The following is a 22530-nucleotide window of genomic DNA, read 5'->3' as shown; positions in this document are numbered from 1 at the left end:
GAAAAACCAAGTCAGCAAAACTCAATTTAAGACCAAAAAAAAAAAAATCAAAATAAACTTTAGAAGTTCTGAATTCTCTAAATTAAAAACAATGCTGTGGGCTACTTTTAATCTGAAATCTGTCTCAAGAGCACAAATTAGCTTAGTGGTTAGTTGTTATTTTGGAGCTTTCATGGAACATATGCAAATATGTGGTCTTTGATCAATCACTTGACAAGTGAATAAGATACACAAGACTAGATGTGACTCAAGAATTGCAGTCTGCAAAGCATTAGTGACCAGTGCTCACTGCCAGCTCCAGAGCACTCAGGAATACTCACTGGAAAATGGATTAGAGGGACTGTCAGGAGCACAGCAAACAGAATGGCTGCTCTCACAGTCATGATGATGGTATCGTTTGGCAGGTACCTGGAATAGCCTTGCAGCAATTCAGAGTCCACTTTGTCTGAAAACAAGACAAATTAATTGCTTTGTTAATCACTGGAGAGCTAAGGTAATTAGCAAGGCATATTAAGGTGACATTCAAATGGATCCATCTGCTTGGGGGATGCAGATACACTCTGGCATAACTGATACACTAGGATGCAAAATCTTCAGAGAAATGAGAAACTTGAGGAGGCAGTCCAGGCAGAGCATCTGCTGAAGCCAAAGATGCGTAAAGAAAAGACACAAATGTGAAGGAGACAGCATAAAAAAAAAAAAGATGAGGAAATTTAACAGCAAAAGTCAGAGCACTGAGAGAGTGGGCTGCTACCCTGATTTTTTTTTTTTTAAATCTTAACTCTGCTTTTTTGGACTTCAGAATGGACCGAAATTTTCAAAGTCCAGTCACTCTGTGAAGTTTCAAATTCACAGAAAACAGAAGAAACCATCTGAACCACAGAGAGATGAAACATGCCTCATTTCAAAGAGGGAATTCCTCTTTTGTTTTCAATTTAAAATAAAATGTTTTACATTTTCTCAGACTGGTGTTTTAGGAACAGGGAACAGACTTTCTCTGTTTGAAGAAGTAAGTTAATTAAACAAGACAACCAGAAAGTGAAAAGGAGAAGAAGCTTGCAAGGGGAAAAAACCAAACCAAACAAACAAAACAACTCTTACAGACATCCACTCTTGATTCCAGCATTTCAGGCTCCTGAGTCTTATTAAAGTTACTAAAAGAAATCGATCCTGCAGAAAACCAAAATCATTCCCAGTGAAACAGACTGAAAGACTACGGTCAAGACAGGGTCTTGTCCCAAAGAAATCATGGCAGTAAAGGTAACAGCAACTGGGATGGCTTCCAGGACTACTCTTTTTTCCTCTTTTTTTTTTTCCCCTTTCTTATTGAGATTTCATCTGGACAGATAATTACCCTGCACTGCCTGCTGAACCTCTCAGAGTTGCACTTAAATGTGTATTTTCCAACAAACCTCACAGAGACAGTCAGGAAACAGCAACAGTGGCCAATATGCTATTAGGGCCTTCAAGACTTCCCATATAATTTTTCCAAGGTTTCTGAATATCTAGGGAATATTTTCAGACATATGCTTACACTTGGGGGTAAGAGGTACAAAAGTCTCTAAAAATCTGGAATTATTAGATGCTGAAAATCAATATTCTTGGTGCTTTGTCAGAAACAGTCTCATCCCCACAATGAAGAATTTTAAAACACTCTGAAAGGAGAGGAAATCCTAATCAGAACTCTCATCTTACTGTCTAACAGTCTCCTGTAAGAATTTTCATTAATTCCAATCAGTAAAGATCAGCATGTGATCATCTAGTGTCAGAAGACATTAGAGTGATCCTCATAGATGACTGTGATGCAAGCACTGGTATGAAAGCACTCCAGAATCAGTAAGTAGAGGCAATTCAATCAGACCAGATGTGTTACCATTGCTCTATGAAATAGACACTCACCTACTTCTGCCAAGGTTGTGATGGACCTTTACAAAAAGGCCACTATGTAGATAAGGGGTCTGATACCTTTCTGTGCACTTGGGACATACAAGAATACCAGACAGAAGAAGTCATCTATGTTTAAACTCTACTAAAAAACTGTACCCAGAAGTATTTAGAAGTCCAAATGTAGAGTAATAAAATTGGTACTACAACACAGAGTCACCTGAACTCTACAGCAAATGAAAGATGCCTGTAGAATTCTGTAGGGCAAGTGTGATACCCCACCCACTCTTCTGATTGGTAATAAAAAGGTACATTTAGTTCATCAAGCACTATGTCAACAACATTTCTAAGAAATGTGCACTTCTTGGTTCAGTTCATGTACCAAACAGACACATTTCTGGCTCAGGAACTGCATGTAAGACCAGGAGCATGTGCTGGAAAACCCAACTCAAAGCTTATCCTCTTGAATTTTTAAAATCTGAGGGTTCAAGTGTACCAGTGCCTGAAACATTCCAGGCAGAAAACATTTACCATTTATCGTTAACCCCTGTTCTAAGGATTACTTGAAGAATACACTTACCATAAAATGTCAGGTACCCAAAGAGAGCAGACAGAAAGTAAATTAGGAAACTCAGACCAATTCCTGTGACAGTTACCTTCTGCATTCTCCTTTTGGATGGACTAAAATGGAAAAAAAAAAGGAAATTAGTGTTGCTTTATCTGTATTGAGGATGATTAAACACAGCACAATCTATATAGTACCTTGCCTTTGATAAGGAAGTACTAGCCCAATTGATGGCCACTGAGTATTCAGTATTCAGTGGTAGTCTGTGCTGTCACTGGTATTTAGGGGGTTTAAAAGTATTTTTAATCTGGTAATTAAAAGGGCACTTTTCAAGCAGACAATTAACACTGTCCCCATCTTGTATGGAATTCAGACATCTTAGTGTCTCTTTTAATGAAAACTGGGATTTACACAGGATGATATCTATTCAGAGCCAGGAACAGAATCTCTGTCAAAAACCCTCACTGGATCAGATGTGGCCAAATGCAGATTCAGGTACAGTCATAAAAATTAACTATTGAAGTACCTTAGCAAATGACCTTTTTTTTATTCCTGATTGTCCAGGGCAGGACAATATACTGACATTGATGATGGAACCATATTTACTACTTTTCTCTCCTGTAAGAGAGAAAAAGCCAGTACAGACTAAAACTATACATTTCCCAAAAGCATGAAAGCTCCTTAGTTTGCAGTGTTTGATGGCACTGACTTAAAAATAAAAATTACTCAGGATTAATTTAGGGAAAATACTACAAAAAAAGGTTATAATTATATTTTAATATTGCATGTGTTGTCATACATTACCTTTGGAGCTCACAATAGATTGGCAAGACTGAGGTATGGCACAGAAAAGAGAAGGCCATAGTTGGTATTGCATAAGCACTCTAAAATAGAAAGAAAACATCTTTTAATTTGTTTGCTATTACCGCTTGTTCAAAAAATATCTGGATGAACTCAAAATTCAGTTCAAGTGTTGGAAGTCAGTAGAAATATTTCTAGATGAATGCTTTGAGATAAATCTCCACAACACAGAAATGGTGTCTCTAAATCAGTCCACAAAAATTCAACCTTTTCAAGTCATGTAAGTTCAAGTGGACATAGCTCAGTTTCATCATCAGGAGAAGTCATGCTGCCTATAAGCCAAAAACTGGAAGATTCTTTTTTGACTATACTGAAGCCAAGTACTTATGTAGAAAGAGCAGGACATGTCCCAGAGCCAGTGTATCATTTGTGAAATTCTCTAAGAAGTTTTCCAAATTCTAATATCCATGGCTACCTGTCAAATTACTGATTCCTTAACCCTGACCTGACTATTTTCTTTTTACTCCTTCAGAAAAATTTGGATAAAACATAAAATACAACAGAAAATATTAACAGGAAATATAACATGCTTTGGCATCTGAAGTTTTAAGACAGTTATGTAATTAAAGGTGCAACCACACAATTAGTGGTGCATTATTCCAAAAACTTGTAATAAAAGAGATGAATGATCTTGTACAGCTTACTGCAATTGCCAAGTGGAATAAGCTGAACTGTAACAAACACTTTTGTGCTGAAATAATCAGGCCTGTACTGGTAAAAGATATGCCACTTTCTATTGATAAAACTTAATTTTAAAAAGAAGTAGAGGTGAGTGACAAGATTCTTCAAAGCACAAAAGGCCAGGATCCCATGGTAGATGTTTCTTCTTTGATCTACAGATAACATTTGTCTCACATTTGCATTGCCCAAGCTTTTTTTTTTTTTTTCCTTCCCCTTACCGTTTTCTTGGGAGGGTAGGGATGGATTTTGCTTTTTCAGAGAAATGCAGCCACATCCCTCCTAAATCCCACTACAGGGCTATCCCAGATTTACCTTTTTCCCTTCCTCTTCACCCCACAGAGACCAGGGTTCTACATGATGCTTCCCCTCCTGCAAGCCTTGATGGGTGGTGACATGATTTAAATGCCACATTAATTAACAAATACCAGAGCTGGCATCCAAAGAGATGCACAAGATTGCATCAGGCCTGAAGAATTAGCTTCAGGTAAGGAAAAACTAAGGTTAGGTCCAGGCAGTGTCAGGAAACCTGCTCTACCCTGCCAGTAACTAAGAGCACACAGCCAAATAGCACCAACTTCCAGCTGAGGGCATGTTAAGTTGGCTTGATCTGATTGCATGATGAGGCTGACCACTGCATCATCTGTTATACTTTCTTCTTTGGTCATATTTCCAAAATATTTTCATAATTGCTAACTTGGACAGTCAGCCTTCATATAAAAAAAAAAAGTGAGACTGGATAACACTTGGCAGCAGGTACAGAAAATATTTCAGCAACCCATAATAAGTTTTACACAAGGACAGCTTACCCTGGGTAAGGCTTAAACCCCAATTTTTTAAAAACCACCACCCCCCTTTAAGTTTGTGTATTGTTAATAGAGATTACCTCTTTTGAAAGATGAAAGAGCTTTGCTTTACAATCCCCAGTAGAATTTGAAACCTGTAAAACATAAACACGAAAAGAAAAGGCATAATGAAAAAATAAACCCAAACCACAGACATGAAACTTTTCAGATTCTGTGATGATTAATAAAAGAAGGAATTTAAATTGTAAGCCATTCTGAGAGTGTTAATGTAAAAAAAGCATTACAGTTTACTAGTAAAATTAGGACTTCAAACCAGCATGGACTTTACCTGTAAAGTCTCTATGGCACTACTCAGAGGTAGAGGACAAGGGATCAACCATTTCTTAATCATAACCTGCAGAGACAGCATATTTCATGTATGAATGATATCCTAAAAATCAGTTTTCAATTTAGATACACACAGCTGAAGTATCAGCCTGTTGGAACACACAGCAGGGAGCTACACCCCCAGTAAATTACCAGGCCTGCCTGGTAGACAGGCCACCAGAAGGAGACTTGACAGAAAAGCTTGTCAGTGCCACTCCATCCAGCTGCTCACCCTGCACAGCTGGCAGCCTTATGGCCCACGGATCTGGAGGTGGGGCACAGCAATGGGCTCTGACATGAGCTGAAATACAACCAGCACTTCCCAGCCACTCTCCCTGAGCTCCACACCAAGGGCCTCCCGTCCGGAATTGCTGCTGTGTTAGCGATCCCAGGCTCGCGCCCCGAGCACACAAGCCCTTAACAGAGATAGAGCAGAGCCTAGGGCTAATCTTAAAAGGCAGAAACATATGGCTTGGACTAGAAAGCAAAGGAAAAACAATAAATGCAATTATTGTCCCAGAATGTCATTGGGCCTTCAGCTACACCCTGCTGGTTTAGGGACTGCCAAGTAACAGGGCTGAAAATCAAAGGGAAATTAAAACAAGGAATGTTACCTCCTTCTTCAGGAGCCCAGCTTAAAATGATAGTTGCATTGCTCTCCTCACCCTAATTAATTTCCTATTGTAGTTGCCTGGCTTTAGAGGTTATAATTCTTTTGGAAGCCTAGAGCAAATAATTAAAAACTTAATTAAGGACTCAGATTCATGAGAAGAATAACATGGAAGGGAGCTCTTCTCCTGGCTCAGACAACTGTGTTTTGCCTGCTGCCAAGTGGTGTTTCCCAGAGGATTAGATGCTCCCTCTTGTCACCAGTGCCAGGAGAGGCAAACAAATGTAACCTCTGGCCAAAATGTGGGGAAAGAAAACTGTGGGTACATGGCAGGCTGAGTGCATTGTGGCAGTAACATGTTTCAAATTGCACAAGAACAACTCACTCAAGGTATGGAACTAGGTGGGAGTCTGATCAACAGCAGCCTGCAAACACCAAGCACTAAAATATAATTTGGGCCTGTGTTGTGTTTAAAGGCACCCAGACAGGGGAAGGCTTTGAAGGCTCCAAAGTAGTCAGCTTTGGGGGAACTCTGTCTAAAGCTGGAATAGGCTTCCTGAGCCCTGGAAAGGGGCATGGAGCTGAAGGGCAAGGTTTGGGGAAAGTAGAATGTGCCTGGCAGTGGTGAGGGGAAGCTTTCCTGCAAGCTAAAGAGCAAAGATATATATAAACATTGCAGGGGAGGACCAGACAAGCCAAACCTAAAAGGCTGGAAAACATTTTTCTAAAATAAATGTAATACAGATTAAGAATAGACTGAAGTGGAAATAAAAGAAGACAAAATAAAATGCACTAGGTGCATTTAAAAATCTGTATTTATATTTGCCCACCTACTTAATTATTCAAATGTGTTTGGGTTTCCAATTGTAGTCTAATGAGGTTCCCCAGCAGGAAAGGATTTTTAAGCTGGCAGCACAGCCCAGTTAGCTGAGCAGTCATGCAGGCACCACAACTCCCCTCTAGAACTTCAAGCCTATTTCATATAAACATTCTTTTGAGTATAACAAACATTTGGTTTTAAGTGAAAAAAACCTTAAAAATCAAGAGAGATTCTGTGGGAAAAGGGTATTTTAAGACCAAACCAAAAACATTGCTAAAGAATAAAGTTAGAGGCTCAAAGTGTTCTAATAATCTCAGTGATTTTTTGTATCCTGCAGAGGGAAAACAGGAATCCCTTTATTCCAGCAGTACTGACAGCACTCAGCAAAGGGGCTGTCTGTGCATAACATCACTCATTACATATGGCAGGTTCCCAATCTGCAACATGTTTTGTTCTGGGAACATAAGAGATTTATAAAAACATACCATCAGCAATCATTAACACCTTTGTTGAACAAGCTACCAATAATGCTGTCTCCACATACACAAAAAAAATAAAAGTGTGTCTTTACGCTTCACCAATATTCAATACAGCAAGAGGGGAGGCAATAACAAAACAGTTTAACAATCAATTTCTTTTCCCTGAGGATTCAACTTGGGGAAGCATTCAAAAGTCAGAACCAAAAGTGCTCAGGACCTCACAGAATCTGGCTTTGAATTTATACTTATATACACTTGTTTATCTCCTAGACCAGCTCATCTCAGTGTCTGCAGTATTTTTGCAAGGGAAGACTAGAACCAGTTTATTGGTTTTAAAGGAAGAGATACTGAGGCACACAGAGGACATTCATGACGTGCCCAGGCCCCAGAGCAGAGCCCAGAACAAAGAAGTCTCCAGCCCTTTGCTCGGTGCACTCCCTGACCAGACTGACCAAGACGTCTCTTTTCTGCAGGCTGCAGTAAAGTTGTGGCTTGCTGGCAAAAAGCTGAACAGATGGTGTGCACTTGAAAAGGCACAGAATTACTGTATATGCAAAATATAATTATATCACTTCCATATGACTAACACAGTTCTCTTCTGGAACAAATTAAAACATATCTGCCACATAGAAATTAACAGTGTGCAAACTAAAACACCATTTCAACAGCACATATCACCCACTTCAAAGCAATTAGATATGAAAACTAAACCACATTTAATGCCTTTGACTTTCAGGGCCTGAACAAGTCAGAATATTCTGTCAAGAGTATTGGTTTTCTGGAAATACTCATAAAGGCTTTTAAAAATTTTGACCTCACTTAGATTTACTGAGGGTGCTGCTTTGCCATTTAACAAGAAAGAGTAAGCACACAAATTTAACCATTTCATAAAAAATCCAGCAGTCTGTACTCCTTCATTAGCACTCTCTACCCACTTTTTTTGATAGAGAATCACAAACTAAAATCTAGTTTAACTCATGCTTACACATTTGCTTTTTCAGGGACTGAAGTTGTTTTCAAATGCATCCACCCACTACAACAGCTTTCCTCGGAGATCCATAGGCATTCCCTTTGAAATCTAGGGAGCTGAACTGGTTTTAAAACCCTTGCAACTTGCTTCAGTCAAAGGCCTATGTCAGCGTTACAGTTAGTGCTTTTTCTTACCTTTTTTTTCCAATTCCTTTTTTCTTTTAAAGATAAATTTTAGGAGAGAGGTCAAAAGTTAAGGTAATTTATAAATATTACAAATGAATTTCCATTAACTCTGGAGAGGCTGTGGCTGCTTCTCAATGTTCAGCTTAAGAAGAATACTTCCCAAGGTCCTACAAACACTGCAACTCTCCAGGGATACCCTAGGGAGATGTTTTGACAGCTTTGAAGTTTGGTTTTATCACATGGTTTAGTTCCTAATGGATTGCCTTGGTCTCCTGGATGGCATGTTTGTTCAACTTGCCTTCAACTCTGTTTATCCCTTTGTGAAACAGGTATTAAATGCAAGTCAATGCAAGCCAGAATGACAGGGCAGAGGGGGAACATTTTTGCCAGGCTCCCAAATAAGACTCAAACAGATGACAGAGTGAGAGCTGTTCAGTTGTACCACATATTACACATGTGCATTAACATACTTTTTCCCTGTAGAAAGAAAAAAGTGCAACTTAAAGGCACATTTTCTCTCTTAGATCTGCCTAGCAGGTCTCACTTTTGGTATTTGGAAACATCTACCTCACAGGGGCCTTGAGAGGGTGAACATCAGGGTCAAAAACCCCCATATGGCTCAGAGAAAAGAACTTTTCCTTTCAGCTGGAAAGGAGAATAAGGTCATTGACGTATTAATGAATCTTGTAAACTGCCTTAATGAAGTTCTAGTTTTCTTTGCCTTTTTCTGAACTCTGTCACTCCATTATACATGTAAATTTAATTTATTTGGAGTATATTAAATTTTCTTCTGCACTAGTTGCAGTAAGTAATAGCTAGAAGTTAAGAAAACAGAATTCCATTCTCTGCTAGTAGGGAAACAAAAATGTATGTGCCAGCTCCCTTTGCTGCACTCTCAGCAAAAAAAAAAAAAAAGAATTGTTATATTTACCAGCCCAAAATATAATTATTTTAAATCTTTTCACATGCTTGGAAGTTCATACACATTTCCAAACCTCAGCAAAACAAAAGTAATCTGTCCAAGCAAGCACATACTGAACTTAAGGAAAATTCTAAATTTCACATAAAAAGTTAAGGGGGAGGGGAAGACAAATTAATTTCAAAACAGACTTATGAAAACATTCAAACAATAAGGTAAAAAAAAAGATAAGCTGTGCAGAGATTTTTAACTTACCACAAGAGTAAAGTACACCGTAAAGAAAAATGATAAACTACTTGTGTAGCCAAGAAAGCCTGTAAAATAACAGTAAAAATAAAAGAGAATTTATAAGGAAAGTGATCCTAATGTACAGCTAAAGCTTTACATTTTAGGCATGTTTTCTATTACAGTGCTTGGTATCTGGGGCTTAGGACTCAGAATAACAACATTCCAACTGCCTGTCACAGATCATTTATGTAGTTTTGTAGGGCAGAATTAGAACTGGCTTACCACTAATGGCATGCTGTAAGTAAATGCAGCTCTTTAATGTTCTGCTGTAAAGATTTTATTTTAGTATTGCAGACAAAATACTACTGCAACCCAAGTAATAGGTTAACTAGGCAGGGCTGGAAGGCAGAACACACTACAACAACTTAAGTAATCACCACCACCAGCAGCCCCCCACCAGTTTAAATAAATAAATAACCCATTAAGGTTTTAAAGTCTTCAACTGTAATTGCTACTAAAGTAGAATAATATTCACTTCTCTCCTTTAATTACTCACCAATTTTAGGAAGAAGGGCCAGAGGAAAAACAATGCAGACTGAAGTAAGCAGCAGCAGCAGTTTCCCATCAAGGTACCAAGACCTGTTGGAAAATCTATTTAGGACTGATACAAAGCTCAGGAGTCCTAAAAATATGTTTAATTTAGAACTGTGATCTTAGACAAAGCAACCACTAGGAAAAGAAAAAAATAACTTCTTGTGTCACATGCTATTTACATGAATTTGTACTCCTAGTTTCTACACTGATATGAAACAGAGCTCCCAGATAATGAGGGAGCAGATCATCATTCCATAAGAAACCAGCACTGCAGGCAATGTTCCATAGGCAAGTGTCTGCATGGATCAGGGGTCTGATCCATGCAGGTGTGCCAATTTATTTCTCAGCAGCACAACATGCAAATCCCCACCTTGATTCACAGCAATGGTCAGAGGGAAGGATGTTTCATACTCTGCAGATTTCCAGCAGAAGTACTTACATAGCACACTGTATGTATCTAAAAGTGGATTACAATTTACACACCTGAAGAAACAGCAACATCAATTCCCACTCACTGCTGAGCTTCCCTTCCTTGCATACATCCATGAAAGAAGTAAAAGACAGAAGGGATGGAAATTATGCAGATGAAATCTGGTGTAATGTTTATACATAAAACCACACCTATTAAAAAGCATTGTAGAGGCTGTGAGGTCCTCACATACTTAAAATCTATTTGAAGCATCCAAATCCCATCTCTGAACTGAGGAAAGCACAGATGGACAAGTTGTTAAGTAACAGAAACATCTTGAGGGTGGCTGCCCTGACTTGGCAATAACCATATCCTGTACTGATAAACATCTTGCACATCAGCCTCCGACTTTACCACCTATAAACACCTTGACTTTTGACCTTCCAGTTTATTTAGTCCAGGATATGGTTAGCACCTAATAAACAGGCAGCACCTCAAGTTATCATGAGGAAAGTACCATAACACCTGTGCTAGAGAAGAATTACCATACAGGAATATTAACTACTGCTATACATCATGGACAGCCACTTGTGTCACTTGTTTGAAAAAAAGATGTAATGTAAGTGAACAGAGAAATTTCAAGGTTGAGGGCATCTTTACTGTATCAAACCCAAAGGAACCATTAGGTGACAATGTCTCTAGTAAAAACAAGTCAAAATACATCATTCTTCAAAAAGTGTATTATTAGCTAGGTCTGCTACTGCTACAGTGAAGAAGCAACTTTGCCCAGATCAGCTCCTTGCTGTAGTATTTATTCTTCACGTTGTTATCATTTAGCATTCATATATTTTTAAACTTTTTCTTTCTTTCCAGTCTGGTGGATGTTCAGATGAGGAGGAACAGCATCACAGCAGAGGACATAAGGATCATGCACTATGTGTAGATGTGGGACCTCTGTCTAAAATTCCTGATTCTAGACATGCAGCAAACCCACAGCTGCCACCAAGGTTCACAGGCTCAGCAGAACAGGCAGAAAATTATTTTGGTTACTTTACGGTAAATGAAGAAACATTTGTGGGCGAGGGGGGGAACAGAGAGGAAAACAGCAGTGAGGAAATGAAGGAGAAAAAGTAATTTTGTACATTGCTTCATTTTGGAATACCAATTCTTATACTTAAAAAGACCTCAAAAAAACTGCACAGTGGACTGCTTATCAGAAAATGTGTCCATTTTGTCCTCAAAGTACTGTTGTAAAAATACACTTATTTTCCAAAGGCAGAATAAATGTTTTGATAGTGCCTTTAAAATCAATGTGATCTGTAAATTTAATCCTATATGATAAAAGCATTCAAAATATGAAATACAGAATATAAATCCTTGACTCTGCTGAAAAAGCTTTGGCATGCAGATGTTTCTCCTCCCTCCCCCATATTTTAAATAAAAGCAGACATTTATAAATCGCTTTAATTTCATTCCTGAATTCAACAGAACAAGATATTCATATGTTCTAAATTAGGATCTTACTCTCAGTCCATATCAATTATACAACACACAAGCAAGACAACTTAATTGCATCAATCACATCCTCTGACAGGGTCATTAAATGTTAACAGAGGGCTCACAAATTACAACTTTTTAACGCAATCCTCATTTCATGTCATCAAAACTATGTGGAATTCTTGTTATGCAGACAGAAACATCTCCACTCAATATTAATAAATGTTCATATTGTATGGTTTTGTTTTTTAAAAAGACATGAGGATGTGTTAGACTGGCTCTGAGCCTTTCAAACACACACACACCTGCTAACCTTTATCTATAAAAATAACTTAATGCACAAAACATTCTTTAGATGGGTTTCCCAAATGTACAGCTCTGGAGGGTTTATGCATATAAAATACTTTCACAGGTAGTTTAACTGACACTTTTGATACATCCTAACTCCAGTTAAGATAAATTCTGCACCAAATGAAAGAGTATCAGATGCTATAATGACTTAACAAAAACAGAACAGTTGTGCAACCACATCTGGAAACAAGTGGTCCAGGTAAAGAAGTTGAAGCAAACTATTCAATATTTATGCCCTTTGCATAAGTAAGTTGCTGCTTAGACTTGGTATTTGAGTACCTATTTTTGTTGAACAATTGCCTACAATTTAAAATATCTGCTAGTAAAAACATACACTTAACATCTGCAAAAAAATACACAGAAACAAAAGATTATGCTCTACCACGGCCATTAATATGGCAAAAGAAATTAAATATACATGTGGGCATGCATGTGTGCATGTTCCTGGAATACTGCTTGACCACTGCACTTGAACAATTTGCTTGCACAAATACTAGAGGAGGGAAATTGTGTTAAATAAACACTGATTGATGCAAGAACTACAATTAACAGAGGCAGAAACTGGATGAGACCAGGCTGCCAATCACCTAACCACTAGAGCTGTGGTTAGGATTCCTATGGACAATCTCAGCTCTTTCTAAATGCAAAGTTGAACTTCATTCCCATCTCAGACTGTAATTTCAGCTAAGGAAGAAGCGTGGGTGTTGGCAGAGCTGACAGATCACTGAGGATTACAACAGCTATGGGGATTTGTAATAAACGCTTCAACACTGCAACCTTTCTGTGTGTTCACATCCAGGAGATCTGAGGTAGGACCTGGACAGACAAAGCTGTTGGGAGCATTATCCCACAGGCAGAGCCTTTTTCAGACAGAACAACCCTCTGAGCAGCGCATGGGACCTCCACGTTCTACCCACAAGGAGTTTTCTTAAGCTGTTTGTTTCAAAGTGTATCTTTGCTGAAAGAAAAGTCACTTTCCATAAACAGAGCTGACATAAAATTAAAACCAGCAGTAAGAGATGTTAGATGCTAAATTTGGGGCTGGCAGATTGGAATACATGCAGCAGATACAGCAGCAGCTCAACACCACTGTGTATGGAGAGTGAGGCTGAAGTATGAGCTTGAAGGAGGTTACAGCACCCAAATGAAAAGCTGATGACTACTGCAGCTGGAAGAGATACATTAGCAGACTAAAAATAACATACATACACAAAATGTAACAGTTTAGCAAAAAAAAAAGAAAACTGACAAAAAACCTTACTAAAAATGTGAAAGACAGAAAGCAAGATTACAGCCACAATTAATTTTTCAAACTCATTATAAAATCCAGAAGTTGTGATAAAATAGAAAATCAACTAAAGTACCTTTTAACAAACTGATTTCCCACTTAAAATTCACCCACAACATTCAGGAATAATACAACCATCACGCAGCCTTGAGACAATTTCACCACATTTCAATCCAGAGCAAGTTTTGAGCTGAAAACATCTGAAAATAGCAGTTTGGAAAAACAGCTGTAATGCAGTCCAAGATACACTGTTACGAATGACAGCAGCACTTGAACAACTCAAACAAGATATCTCAGTGCTGAAGCTGCAGTGTTTGCCTTAGCACAGGCACAGATTTCTTGCGACAGTTCTGATGGAAATGTGAGGGACACACTCCTTACAAACAGCTTTACAGCTAAACTGCAAAAAATAACTTCTTTCCTGGGAGCCAAGTTTAGGAATTATAAACCAAGTCTGAAAACCTGGCATTTTTCCCAAGACAAGTCCAATTACTAGAGCAAGACAACAGAATATTTCAATATAAATGCCTGCCATTTTTTGTACTGTGATTTTGAACTAAGTGAAGTGATAACATGACAGCACTGGAAATGTTTCTTCTCCTCTCCTTCCAGTATCTTCCTGGTTCCCCTTCTAAAATATTACAGAAGGGAGATTCCTGTAGAGGGAGTTTTGCCACTGACTTTGAGGTCATCGGATGGGAAATCGCCATGAGGAAAGAATCACGCTCCGTGTGTGTGCTGCAAGATTTGCACTTGCCAAATACATTTCATATTCCAACAGCTCATGTAAATGACTATTTTCACATGTGATCTCAGAGAAGTGCCAGTACCCACGTCCTTCAGCAGTGCTGAACCCCTTTTTTCTTCAAGACAAACACAGAATGTACAAAGCACTTTTCCTTACCCACTCTCGGCTCCACTCAAAAGCCCCGCAACAGCCCCAGGAAGTTCAGACTTCACAATCAACAGATAAGATGACATGGCTGCAAACAGAAGCAAGACAGATTTAGCAGAAAAACAGCAGCATCTCAGCCAGCACGGCTGGACCGGCATGGTTACGCCTGGAACATCTCAGCTCTGTGTGAGACACCACGGCACCAGAACCAGAATTTATTTTCTAATATACTTCCTTTAAAAATAGCTGCTAGTATTGCACTGATGTCAGCTAATGCCTCCAAAGAGACTGTTACAATGTGAGTCTTGAAACAAGGAAAACATAATCCAGAGGACTAAAAGGCAAAATAATATAACATATAGGCCTGCCCTTCTACCTGGGAATACAGACCTACAGGCTTGAGACAGACTACACAGCTGCAGCACTCCTCCTTTCTCTTTACGAAACATTATTCATGATGAGAGTAAATAATATTTGTTTCTCTCAATACAGTAGGGTTTTTTAAAGACTCTGTTTTCATAGTTGTTCAATTGCTGTTACACTAAATAAATACAAGACAGAAATTCAAACACAAGAATAGGACTTGAAAGGATTTTTTATACTGCAAGGTTTGGTCCTCAGAGCTAAGATGATTATCAGTGACAGATCCCTGCTTCTCATGATAAATCCATCACCAACAAGATCCCAACAATAATATCAAGTGCAGAATTGTACAGGAACTGTGAAGCAGAAGAGAAATTATTAGCTACTCTTACAGGAGTGTTGACTTGAAATTAAGTGTTTTTCATTCTATTCAGCAGAAAGCAATGATGCACACACAGAAATCCAAAAGCTCCTTCACAGTGCCACTTTTCTCCTTCACTAAATAAAGTGATCAAAGGCATGAATGAGAGGTTTTTAAATCCCAATTTATACTAGTCTGATACCTTCATATACTGTTTGTGTCACTTTTTCATGTAACCAGCAGAGAATTACTCAGAAAAATCAAGCTTTGCAGACAGTTTCAACGAACATCAAAGCCTAAATGAAACTAATTTCCATCCAGCAGCAGCAAGTAATTTTAGTAACATAAAAAAGCTTAGTTACATTCAATCCCTGACAAAAACTCATCTGTTGTATTCAAATATTACTGTTCTGTATTTAGTAATTCTTTAAAATTTTACCACAGTATATTTATTCATGCTTTAAAATTAAAACATATATTTTGAAAAGGTAAAGCAACAAACTTTCATAAGATGATATTTGAATAAGTTAGTGGGGGTATTTTATTTAAGGAATGCTTTGAATCTTAAAAGAAAAGATGTGTGGACTCAGACACTGCTGTACACAGCAGTTACTGTTAAATTTTGAAGAAAGGGTAAGGTGGTCCCTATGAAGAAAGAGAATTCTATTAATACAAAGTGACATCTACCTACCACAAGGTTAAATTAAAACCATTTGGTAAGTCACTAAATAAGGAAATATTCACTTCTTCATAACTAAATGCTCTGCCTTTTCCAATATTCATGTATATTTAGTGACATGTAGCTGTTGATTGTGTGTGCTCAGGTATTTATCTGCTGTCCTGATTTACTCTCCTACAACAGAATGTAGGTTCAACCAGAGAAAATTACAGCATGCATATTTCTAAGTCACTAGAATTTATAATTAACCCAATTTTTCACGCTAAGTTGCAGGCAGATGCATATTTCACTCAATTTTTTTTAAATACTAAATGGGGGAGGAGGGAAAGGAAAATTCCTCTAAACTGCAATTCAACCTTATTTATCCATTAGCCTTCTCCCCTGTATGATACAATTCTTTATACACAAGCAAGTCAGAATTTTCATATATTTATGTCCTTCAGAAAGATTTTAAAACTAGGTTTTTGCAGTCTCCACTGCAGAAACCTTCAAATTAATTTCCAGATCAGATTTCCTCCAATATGCAATCTGTCACTCTGCCCTTGCATTCCTATTAGCCTCTGGCTAATCACTTGATCACTTATCCTTTGTTACTCACTCTTTGTTTTTGAGAGGAGTCCTATTTCACTGAATTCCACTCCTAAGGAGGGAGCCAGTCCTGCACCAAGGAACTTGTGCATGCTGAACATTTGTGTGCATCTTTCTTCCTTTCTCTGGGCATATGGGAAACAACCTCACATAGTAGGATTTCCACCACCCCCCCCCCATTTATATTCTCTTGTTTGCTCTACAAGATGAGTAATGAATTATAAATAATTTTATTTATATCCTGATGCTTAAACAAGACCTGAATCTTGTACATGAATCTGAGCAGGATGCCCATGCTTAATACAGTTTAAAAAGCCAAATCCTGCTTTTAGTTCATTTGCAAACACACTTTTAATTCTCCTCAGGAGAAACAACTCCTTGTAGCTTTACTTGGCATGAAGACACTAACCACTGTGTAACTCTGCAACACACTACAGAATGAGCAAAGAACGTGGTTTGGTTGGTTGGTTTTTTAAAGATGAAACTAAAACAAGAAGAACTAAAACAATAGGACAGTCTTTTTCTACTTGAGGAATCAAGAGCATAAAATATGACAGACAAAAAGTCACATATCCTTTGCTCCAAATAACAACTCGTACCTCACTTCCCTGCCGCCCCCTGCGACCGAAGCCACGTCAGGCTGCGTTGTACAAATGAAATGTCAGCTCTCCTTGGCAGCCTTAACGTGCAACGGAAGGAAGAGATTACACAGGCACGAGACTGAACTGTGACACAAGTGAACACAACAAAAAGCACACCCTTGTGCTCTGATTTACCCCACCTGGAAATACTGACAGAGACACCTACTCCAGCACTGAGGGAGACGGGTTTCCTGCAGAACAAATGGCGCGCGATGGTGCAGTCCAAGGCTGCAGCAAGAGGGGGATGCCACAAGGGCTGAACTAGAACTACGTGAGCAACCTTCATATGGTCACTTCCTAACTTTCAGGTCCTGAATTTGCATGTATTATGTTACTTTTAGGTAATTTTCAGTATGCATCAAGAGCTACTTGATGGAGAACTAAGCAGTTCTGAACTTCTCAATGGGCCTTGACACACCAGAACTCAAAAGAAATCAGAATTATATTAATAGTTCATTATTCAGTAGATTTGCACTGTGTTGAAAGCAGCAAGACATACTGCTCTTAAAATACCTATCACTTTGCCATGTTCTGAAAACTTGGTATTAGCTCTTTCACAGAAAAAATAAGAAGTTTATTAAAATATAAAATAGAGTACTTGCTTTACACTTCCATCACTACAGCCTGCAGTGCCACCATAAGCCGTGACTCTCTATAAATACACAGAGCATGCATACATTTTTCAGAATGTCTTTGCTGTGCTACAATATTGTTTAACACTGAGCATATGTGCCCCTACGTGAAAAAACCAGTTACTAGAGAAAAGGTTATGTTTTTTAAATAGTCCTCAAAATACATCTTCTGAGGTAGCCTCATCTTAAAATATGTGGGTTGCTGTTTGGTTAACAGTAAAAAAAACCCTGTAACTTCTTATTATCCTACCCAAAAAGAGACCAAGTGCTGAAGTCCACAGCAGTGATGCCAGAGAATGTACAATAAACTTATATATAAACACAGAATTCATGAGGATAAATCCCTTCAAATCAGTTCATTGAAGGAACTAAGGCTTCTGGTTAGTTTTTCCTCATCTACCACTGTAGATGAGCATATTAGAGCCCTATAAAAATGTCTTGCATTTTTAAGCACTGTGCAAAGATGGAAACAAGTTCCCCTCCAAACTTCCCACAGGAGAAGACAGGGCAGGTACTGTTTCTAATATTTCCTCTTAGTGGAAGCTTAAAAATAAACATTAGGATAATTTATCTGGTTTCAAATGTAGATGTAGAATGGAGTGTGTGACTGAAGATGTTATCCTCGTTCATGTGGAGAAATTCCAAGAACTGAAACAGGTTGTCATCTTCTTTGCTTGTCTTCCTATTATATAGACTCATCCTGATGAATTTCTGCTCCCTTGCCTCCCTTTTCCTTCTACCTTTAGCTTTTACCTGAATTAGTCTGGAACTTAACTATGGCAAGCTTAAAAAACAAACAAAAAAATCCTTCTTATTCTACATGGAACACACGGGTAGCAGATTTATTTTGACAAAACTTCATTAGTTTAATTATTTCTGTACATTTATACTAAAAGAATAGAAAAGTTTCCTACACAGCTCATCACATATTCCATTCTGTAGTACAGCTGCAGGTTGAGATTTCTATCTTTTTTTTTTTTTCTATTATTTAAAGCAAGCTTAATATTCTTTACCATAGCAAACCTTCCAAGAACCATTGACTGCAATAGGAAAACACAGGAGCATGGGTCATCAATTGTTGAATTAGTACAGGAGCTGACAAACCTGCCCTTAATTAAGGCAGCTCTGCACTGGAAATCCTCACTTTGAATCAGTCAGGGTAATTAGGCTTTCAGGTCAAAAGTAAACTGTGCTGTGAAAACAAACATTTGAGTTTGTTTGAAAACAGAATTAGATTTCCCATACTTAAAGGAACCTCAGTAATTTCTTAAGGTATTAAGGATGCAGGTCTCAGCGTGTAACAAGCTGTATTTTATTTTATTCTTCCGTGACTTGCACCATTCATTTATTTTCAAAGTTTCTGGAGTACTGTTGTTGCTGATTACACAAAGGTAATTCCCATCCACCCCCTCAGTCTGAAAAAATAGTTGCTTTATTTAAATTTGAAGCAAATTTTGCAAATACGTTTAGAACTAAACTGCAGAATGGATGAACTTGGCGGGGGGGGGGGGGGGGGAAGGGTGTGGAAAAAAAAAAGAAAAACACAAAAGAAAATAATTTGCAATTAAAAAATGTCCAATTAACTTGATAAAAGTGTCTTTTTAGTCTCTGCACAGCATCTCTAAGCAGGCACTCACAGAAAGCACACATATATATGTTTGCATAGGGGGGAGGTTAGTTAAATATTTCATTGTTTACCTGGCAGAAAAACAAAGGGGAGGGGACTGGAGGTTCCCGAGGCGCCGGGCTGCCGGCAGCTCTCCCGGGAAAGTGGCCCAGGGTGTGCGGGGCCGGGCCAGGCCAGCAGAGGGTGGTGCTGCTTTTTTTAAATATCTGCTTTTCACAGTGGCTACGCCTCTCGATTGACTTCGGGAAGCTTGAAAAAATACGAACCAAGAGACTGTAAATGCATATTTAGGGTGTCTCACACTCACAGCAGGGTCTCTGTGTATTGTCACCTTGACTGTATTAACAGGCCCTAAAATTACAGAGCAGCATCACCCATTGGAACGAATCCTGTCACTTCCAGTCACTGCCTGCAACATTCAGGCAGTGCCGAGGACAAAACAGCACTCCAGGGATACGGAAGGAGCTTTTTTTCCTCATTACTTGCTCTTACAAAGAAGAAAAACTTGTACTTTTGAGGACACGCTAACTGCAGAATATAGAAACAAAAAAACTAAAAGCATCAGTTATAGAAATTACACTGAATTAAAGGGTATTTATATGAGAAAACAAATAGTTCTTTGTAAAATTAAGATAGCTGTCTGGAAAGCTGAGTTCCAACGAATGGCTGCAATGGCCACCTGGGTACAAGCCAAGGCAGGTTATCTGAAGAAACTGAAAAAAAAAAAAGGTATTGCAAAAATGCCTCACAGAGACCACCTAAGCTACATGGTGGTACCGCAGGTTCCACTGCAGCACTTAAGCCCACTGCTAACAAATTTTAAATAATTCAACTCCTCAGCAGCTTGGACTGATGTTTGTGTGTGTCACAGGCACCAGCCCCTCTGGGCTCAGCCGTATCTCAGGCAGCAGTGACCTTCAGCTGATGGCAGCCCCAGCCCTGAGAAGCATGCTGGAAAGCTCCGCATGCTTCCTGCTAGACCTCAGCGCTGGGGATTTGTTAGTGTTGGCAACGGGCTGAGAGCTGCTCTTGTGCAATACTTTATTGTGTTTGTCTCCATTTTTCCACTAGCCTTGCTAAAAAGCAGCCCTTCTCTAACTTTATTACGCATGCTTTAGGAGTCCTAAAGATTTTCTCTTGGGCACACAGCTGCAGACTGTCCTTTTCAGTCACATCCACAGAGGGGACAATTCTAGAAGGAGAAATTGCTGTACTCCTTCCTTCCTTCTTCCTCCCCTGCTTCAGAAAGCACCTAGGAAGCTCACAAAACTTCCCTGGCAGGGGAGGGAGATGGGCTGTGGGATTCCCAGCCACAGATTGGGCCTGCTGTGCCTCATCCATCACTTCCTAGAAGCACAACACTATTAAACAATAGCAGGGACTCCATCCAACTGCAGTTGCTCCTGGGAAGGATGACATGAGGAGCCAGCAGAGCCATGGAACTCAGCATTGCCGATAGCAGCCTCCCTCTCTCCCTGTGTGCCTCCAGGCCTACAACTCCCCAGGGACCCTCTCCCTTCTTTGAGGGCACCTGACAATCTGGAACCCTTCAAGATCCTCTTCTGCACAGCAGGTGAGAAATGGACATCGGGAAGATCACTCCAGGGAAAGATGTGGGTGACAGGAAAGGGCTGGGAGGAGCAGATGAAGAAACTTCAGCAGCCTGGCAGTGCAATTTGACAGTTCCCTTCTTCATCACGTGCACTTTGCACCCACACACACCAACCAGCCCTTTCAGGAACAAGGCAGCTCACGTGAAACTAAGCACTGTTTTTTTACATTTAAAGGGCTGCTGGACTGGGTCAAAATACTGAGAAAGGGAATGTAAAAAGTAATAGCACTGGCCATCCCACTCCACCCTTGATTTTCCTACATTAACAAGTACCTATATTGCAAGAACAAGAATATACTGATTATAAGGAAGGCAAGGCAAATGTTCTCCAAGTTTAGTCACTCTAAGCTCTAGATATTCTATAAAGTCTTTTGAGCAATGGTATGAAAATGACTTTAATTTACATTTGGATATTGAAAAGTTAACTCATTATCCTGGTGCATCCTTAGTTAATCTTGTTACTTTAAAGGATTTTGGTATTTATGTTACTTGGATTATTTCAATGCTTTCCAAGGGATGACTAAAAATCTGCAGGAAAAGTTGAACCCTCATGTTAGAGATGCATGTTAAAATTACAATGTACTTGAAATCAATTTCTTTTAGCCTTTTAATTTCCAAATTTGACCAATCAGTGCTTTCCTGCAGCTGTACAAAAATGTTTTGGTTTTTTTTTCCCCGCGGGTATCTTGGTAATAGAAAAAGTCAATTCCCCTGTCTACACAAATCCCTAAGTGTATGCAATTAGAACGTCAAATTCAAATTTGCACATTAAGCTTTCTTTTAAAAAAAACCAAAGATGACAAATTGGAAAGCATAACTATTAAAATGATTACTGAAACACTCTCTCCACCACAAATTAATGTAAATTACTTCAGCACTTAAGACTATTTTTAGAAGGGATCAGAGCAAACTTTAAAAAAAGCCCAGACTAGATGCAGATAGTGACAATAACCCTGTTATAAAGTTGCTTAATCACAAGCATCTTTCATTATCTCATGCTCTCTAATCAGTTCTGAAATAAAATACTGTATGATGCAACGTGCCCAGGTCTGATGATGGAAGAGGTAACAGAAAACAATTTTATTTTTAGCCTTACTCTGAAATCAAAGATGTTGACAGAGTCTGGATGTCTGCCCAACAGGCACCGTGTTACTGGTTCCTTCAGCCAGACAGAAAAACAAAAAGAAGGGAACATTACAAACCAGCACGACAGGCAGAGCCCAGGTTTTACACTTAATCCCAGCATGGATCTCATTCAGGACAAACTACACTCCACAGTTTCACCACTCCCATTTAAAACCTGCAGAAGGACCAGAAAGACAAGAAAAATTCTTTTCTTTCCATGCAGTTCTTTAAGAGTCAAGGCTGTGTGAAAAGTGAAGAGAACTCTTCATCTCTTTTTTTTTTTAAGAGCCTGTCAGCCTGCAGTACAGTCACGTTCAGAGCTGCTTCCTGACATGGGGCTGACTTGGACTGCAGCATCCAGCATGCACCACTCTGGGGCTCTAGAGTTACTGAGCTGAATTTTATTAAGAATGGCCCAGAAAAGGTTATGAACTGCGATGAGGAAGAAATGAGAGTCAGATTTCCTTTGACAACAGAGTCTTTTACATGATCCCAGA

The 22530-nt window shown here is 38.9% G+C and overlaps 1 protein-coding gene across 3 annotated transcripts in view; it reads right to left on the bottom strand.

The window, feature by feature from the left end:
• The window catches only part of SLC38A6 (solute carrier family 38 member 6), a 38152-nt gene that overhangs the window by 5792 nt on the left and 9830 nt on the right, over positions 1-22530 (bottom strand). For all 3 annotated transcript variants that reach the window (XM_039552565.1, XM_039552566.1, XM_019284474.3), the window contains exons 6-13: positions 14415-14493; positions 9928-10010; positions 9399-9457; positions 5123-5188; positions 4875-4928; positions 3254-3333; positions 2465-2565; positions 321-445 (exon numbers count right to left, since the gene is read on the bottom strand). In XM_039552565.1, the coding sequence (XP_039408499.1) occupies positions 321-445; positions 2465-2565; positions 3254-3333; positions 4875-4928; positions 5123-5188; positions 9399-9457; positions 9928-10010; positions 14415-14493 (647 nt within the window). The remainder of the gene's footprint in view (positions 1-320; positions 446-2464; positions 2566-3253; positions 3334-4874; positions 4929-5122; positions 5189-9398; positions 9458-9927; positions 10011-14414; positions 14494-22530) is intronic.

Source organism: Corvus cornix, chromosome 5 (assembly GCF_000738735.6).
Source record: "Corvus cornix cornix isolate S_Up_H32 chromosome 5, ASM73873v5, whole genome shotgun sequence".
NCBI lineage: Eukaryota > Metazoa > Chordata > Aves > Passeriformes > Corvidae > Corvus > Corvus cornix.
Note: the sequence above shows the minus strand (reverse complement) of the source record. Positions and strands in the feature narration are given on the sequence as shown.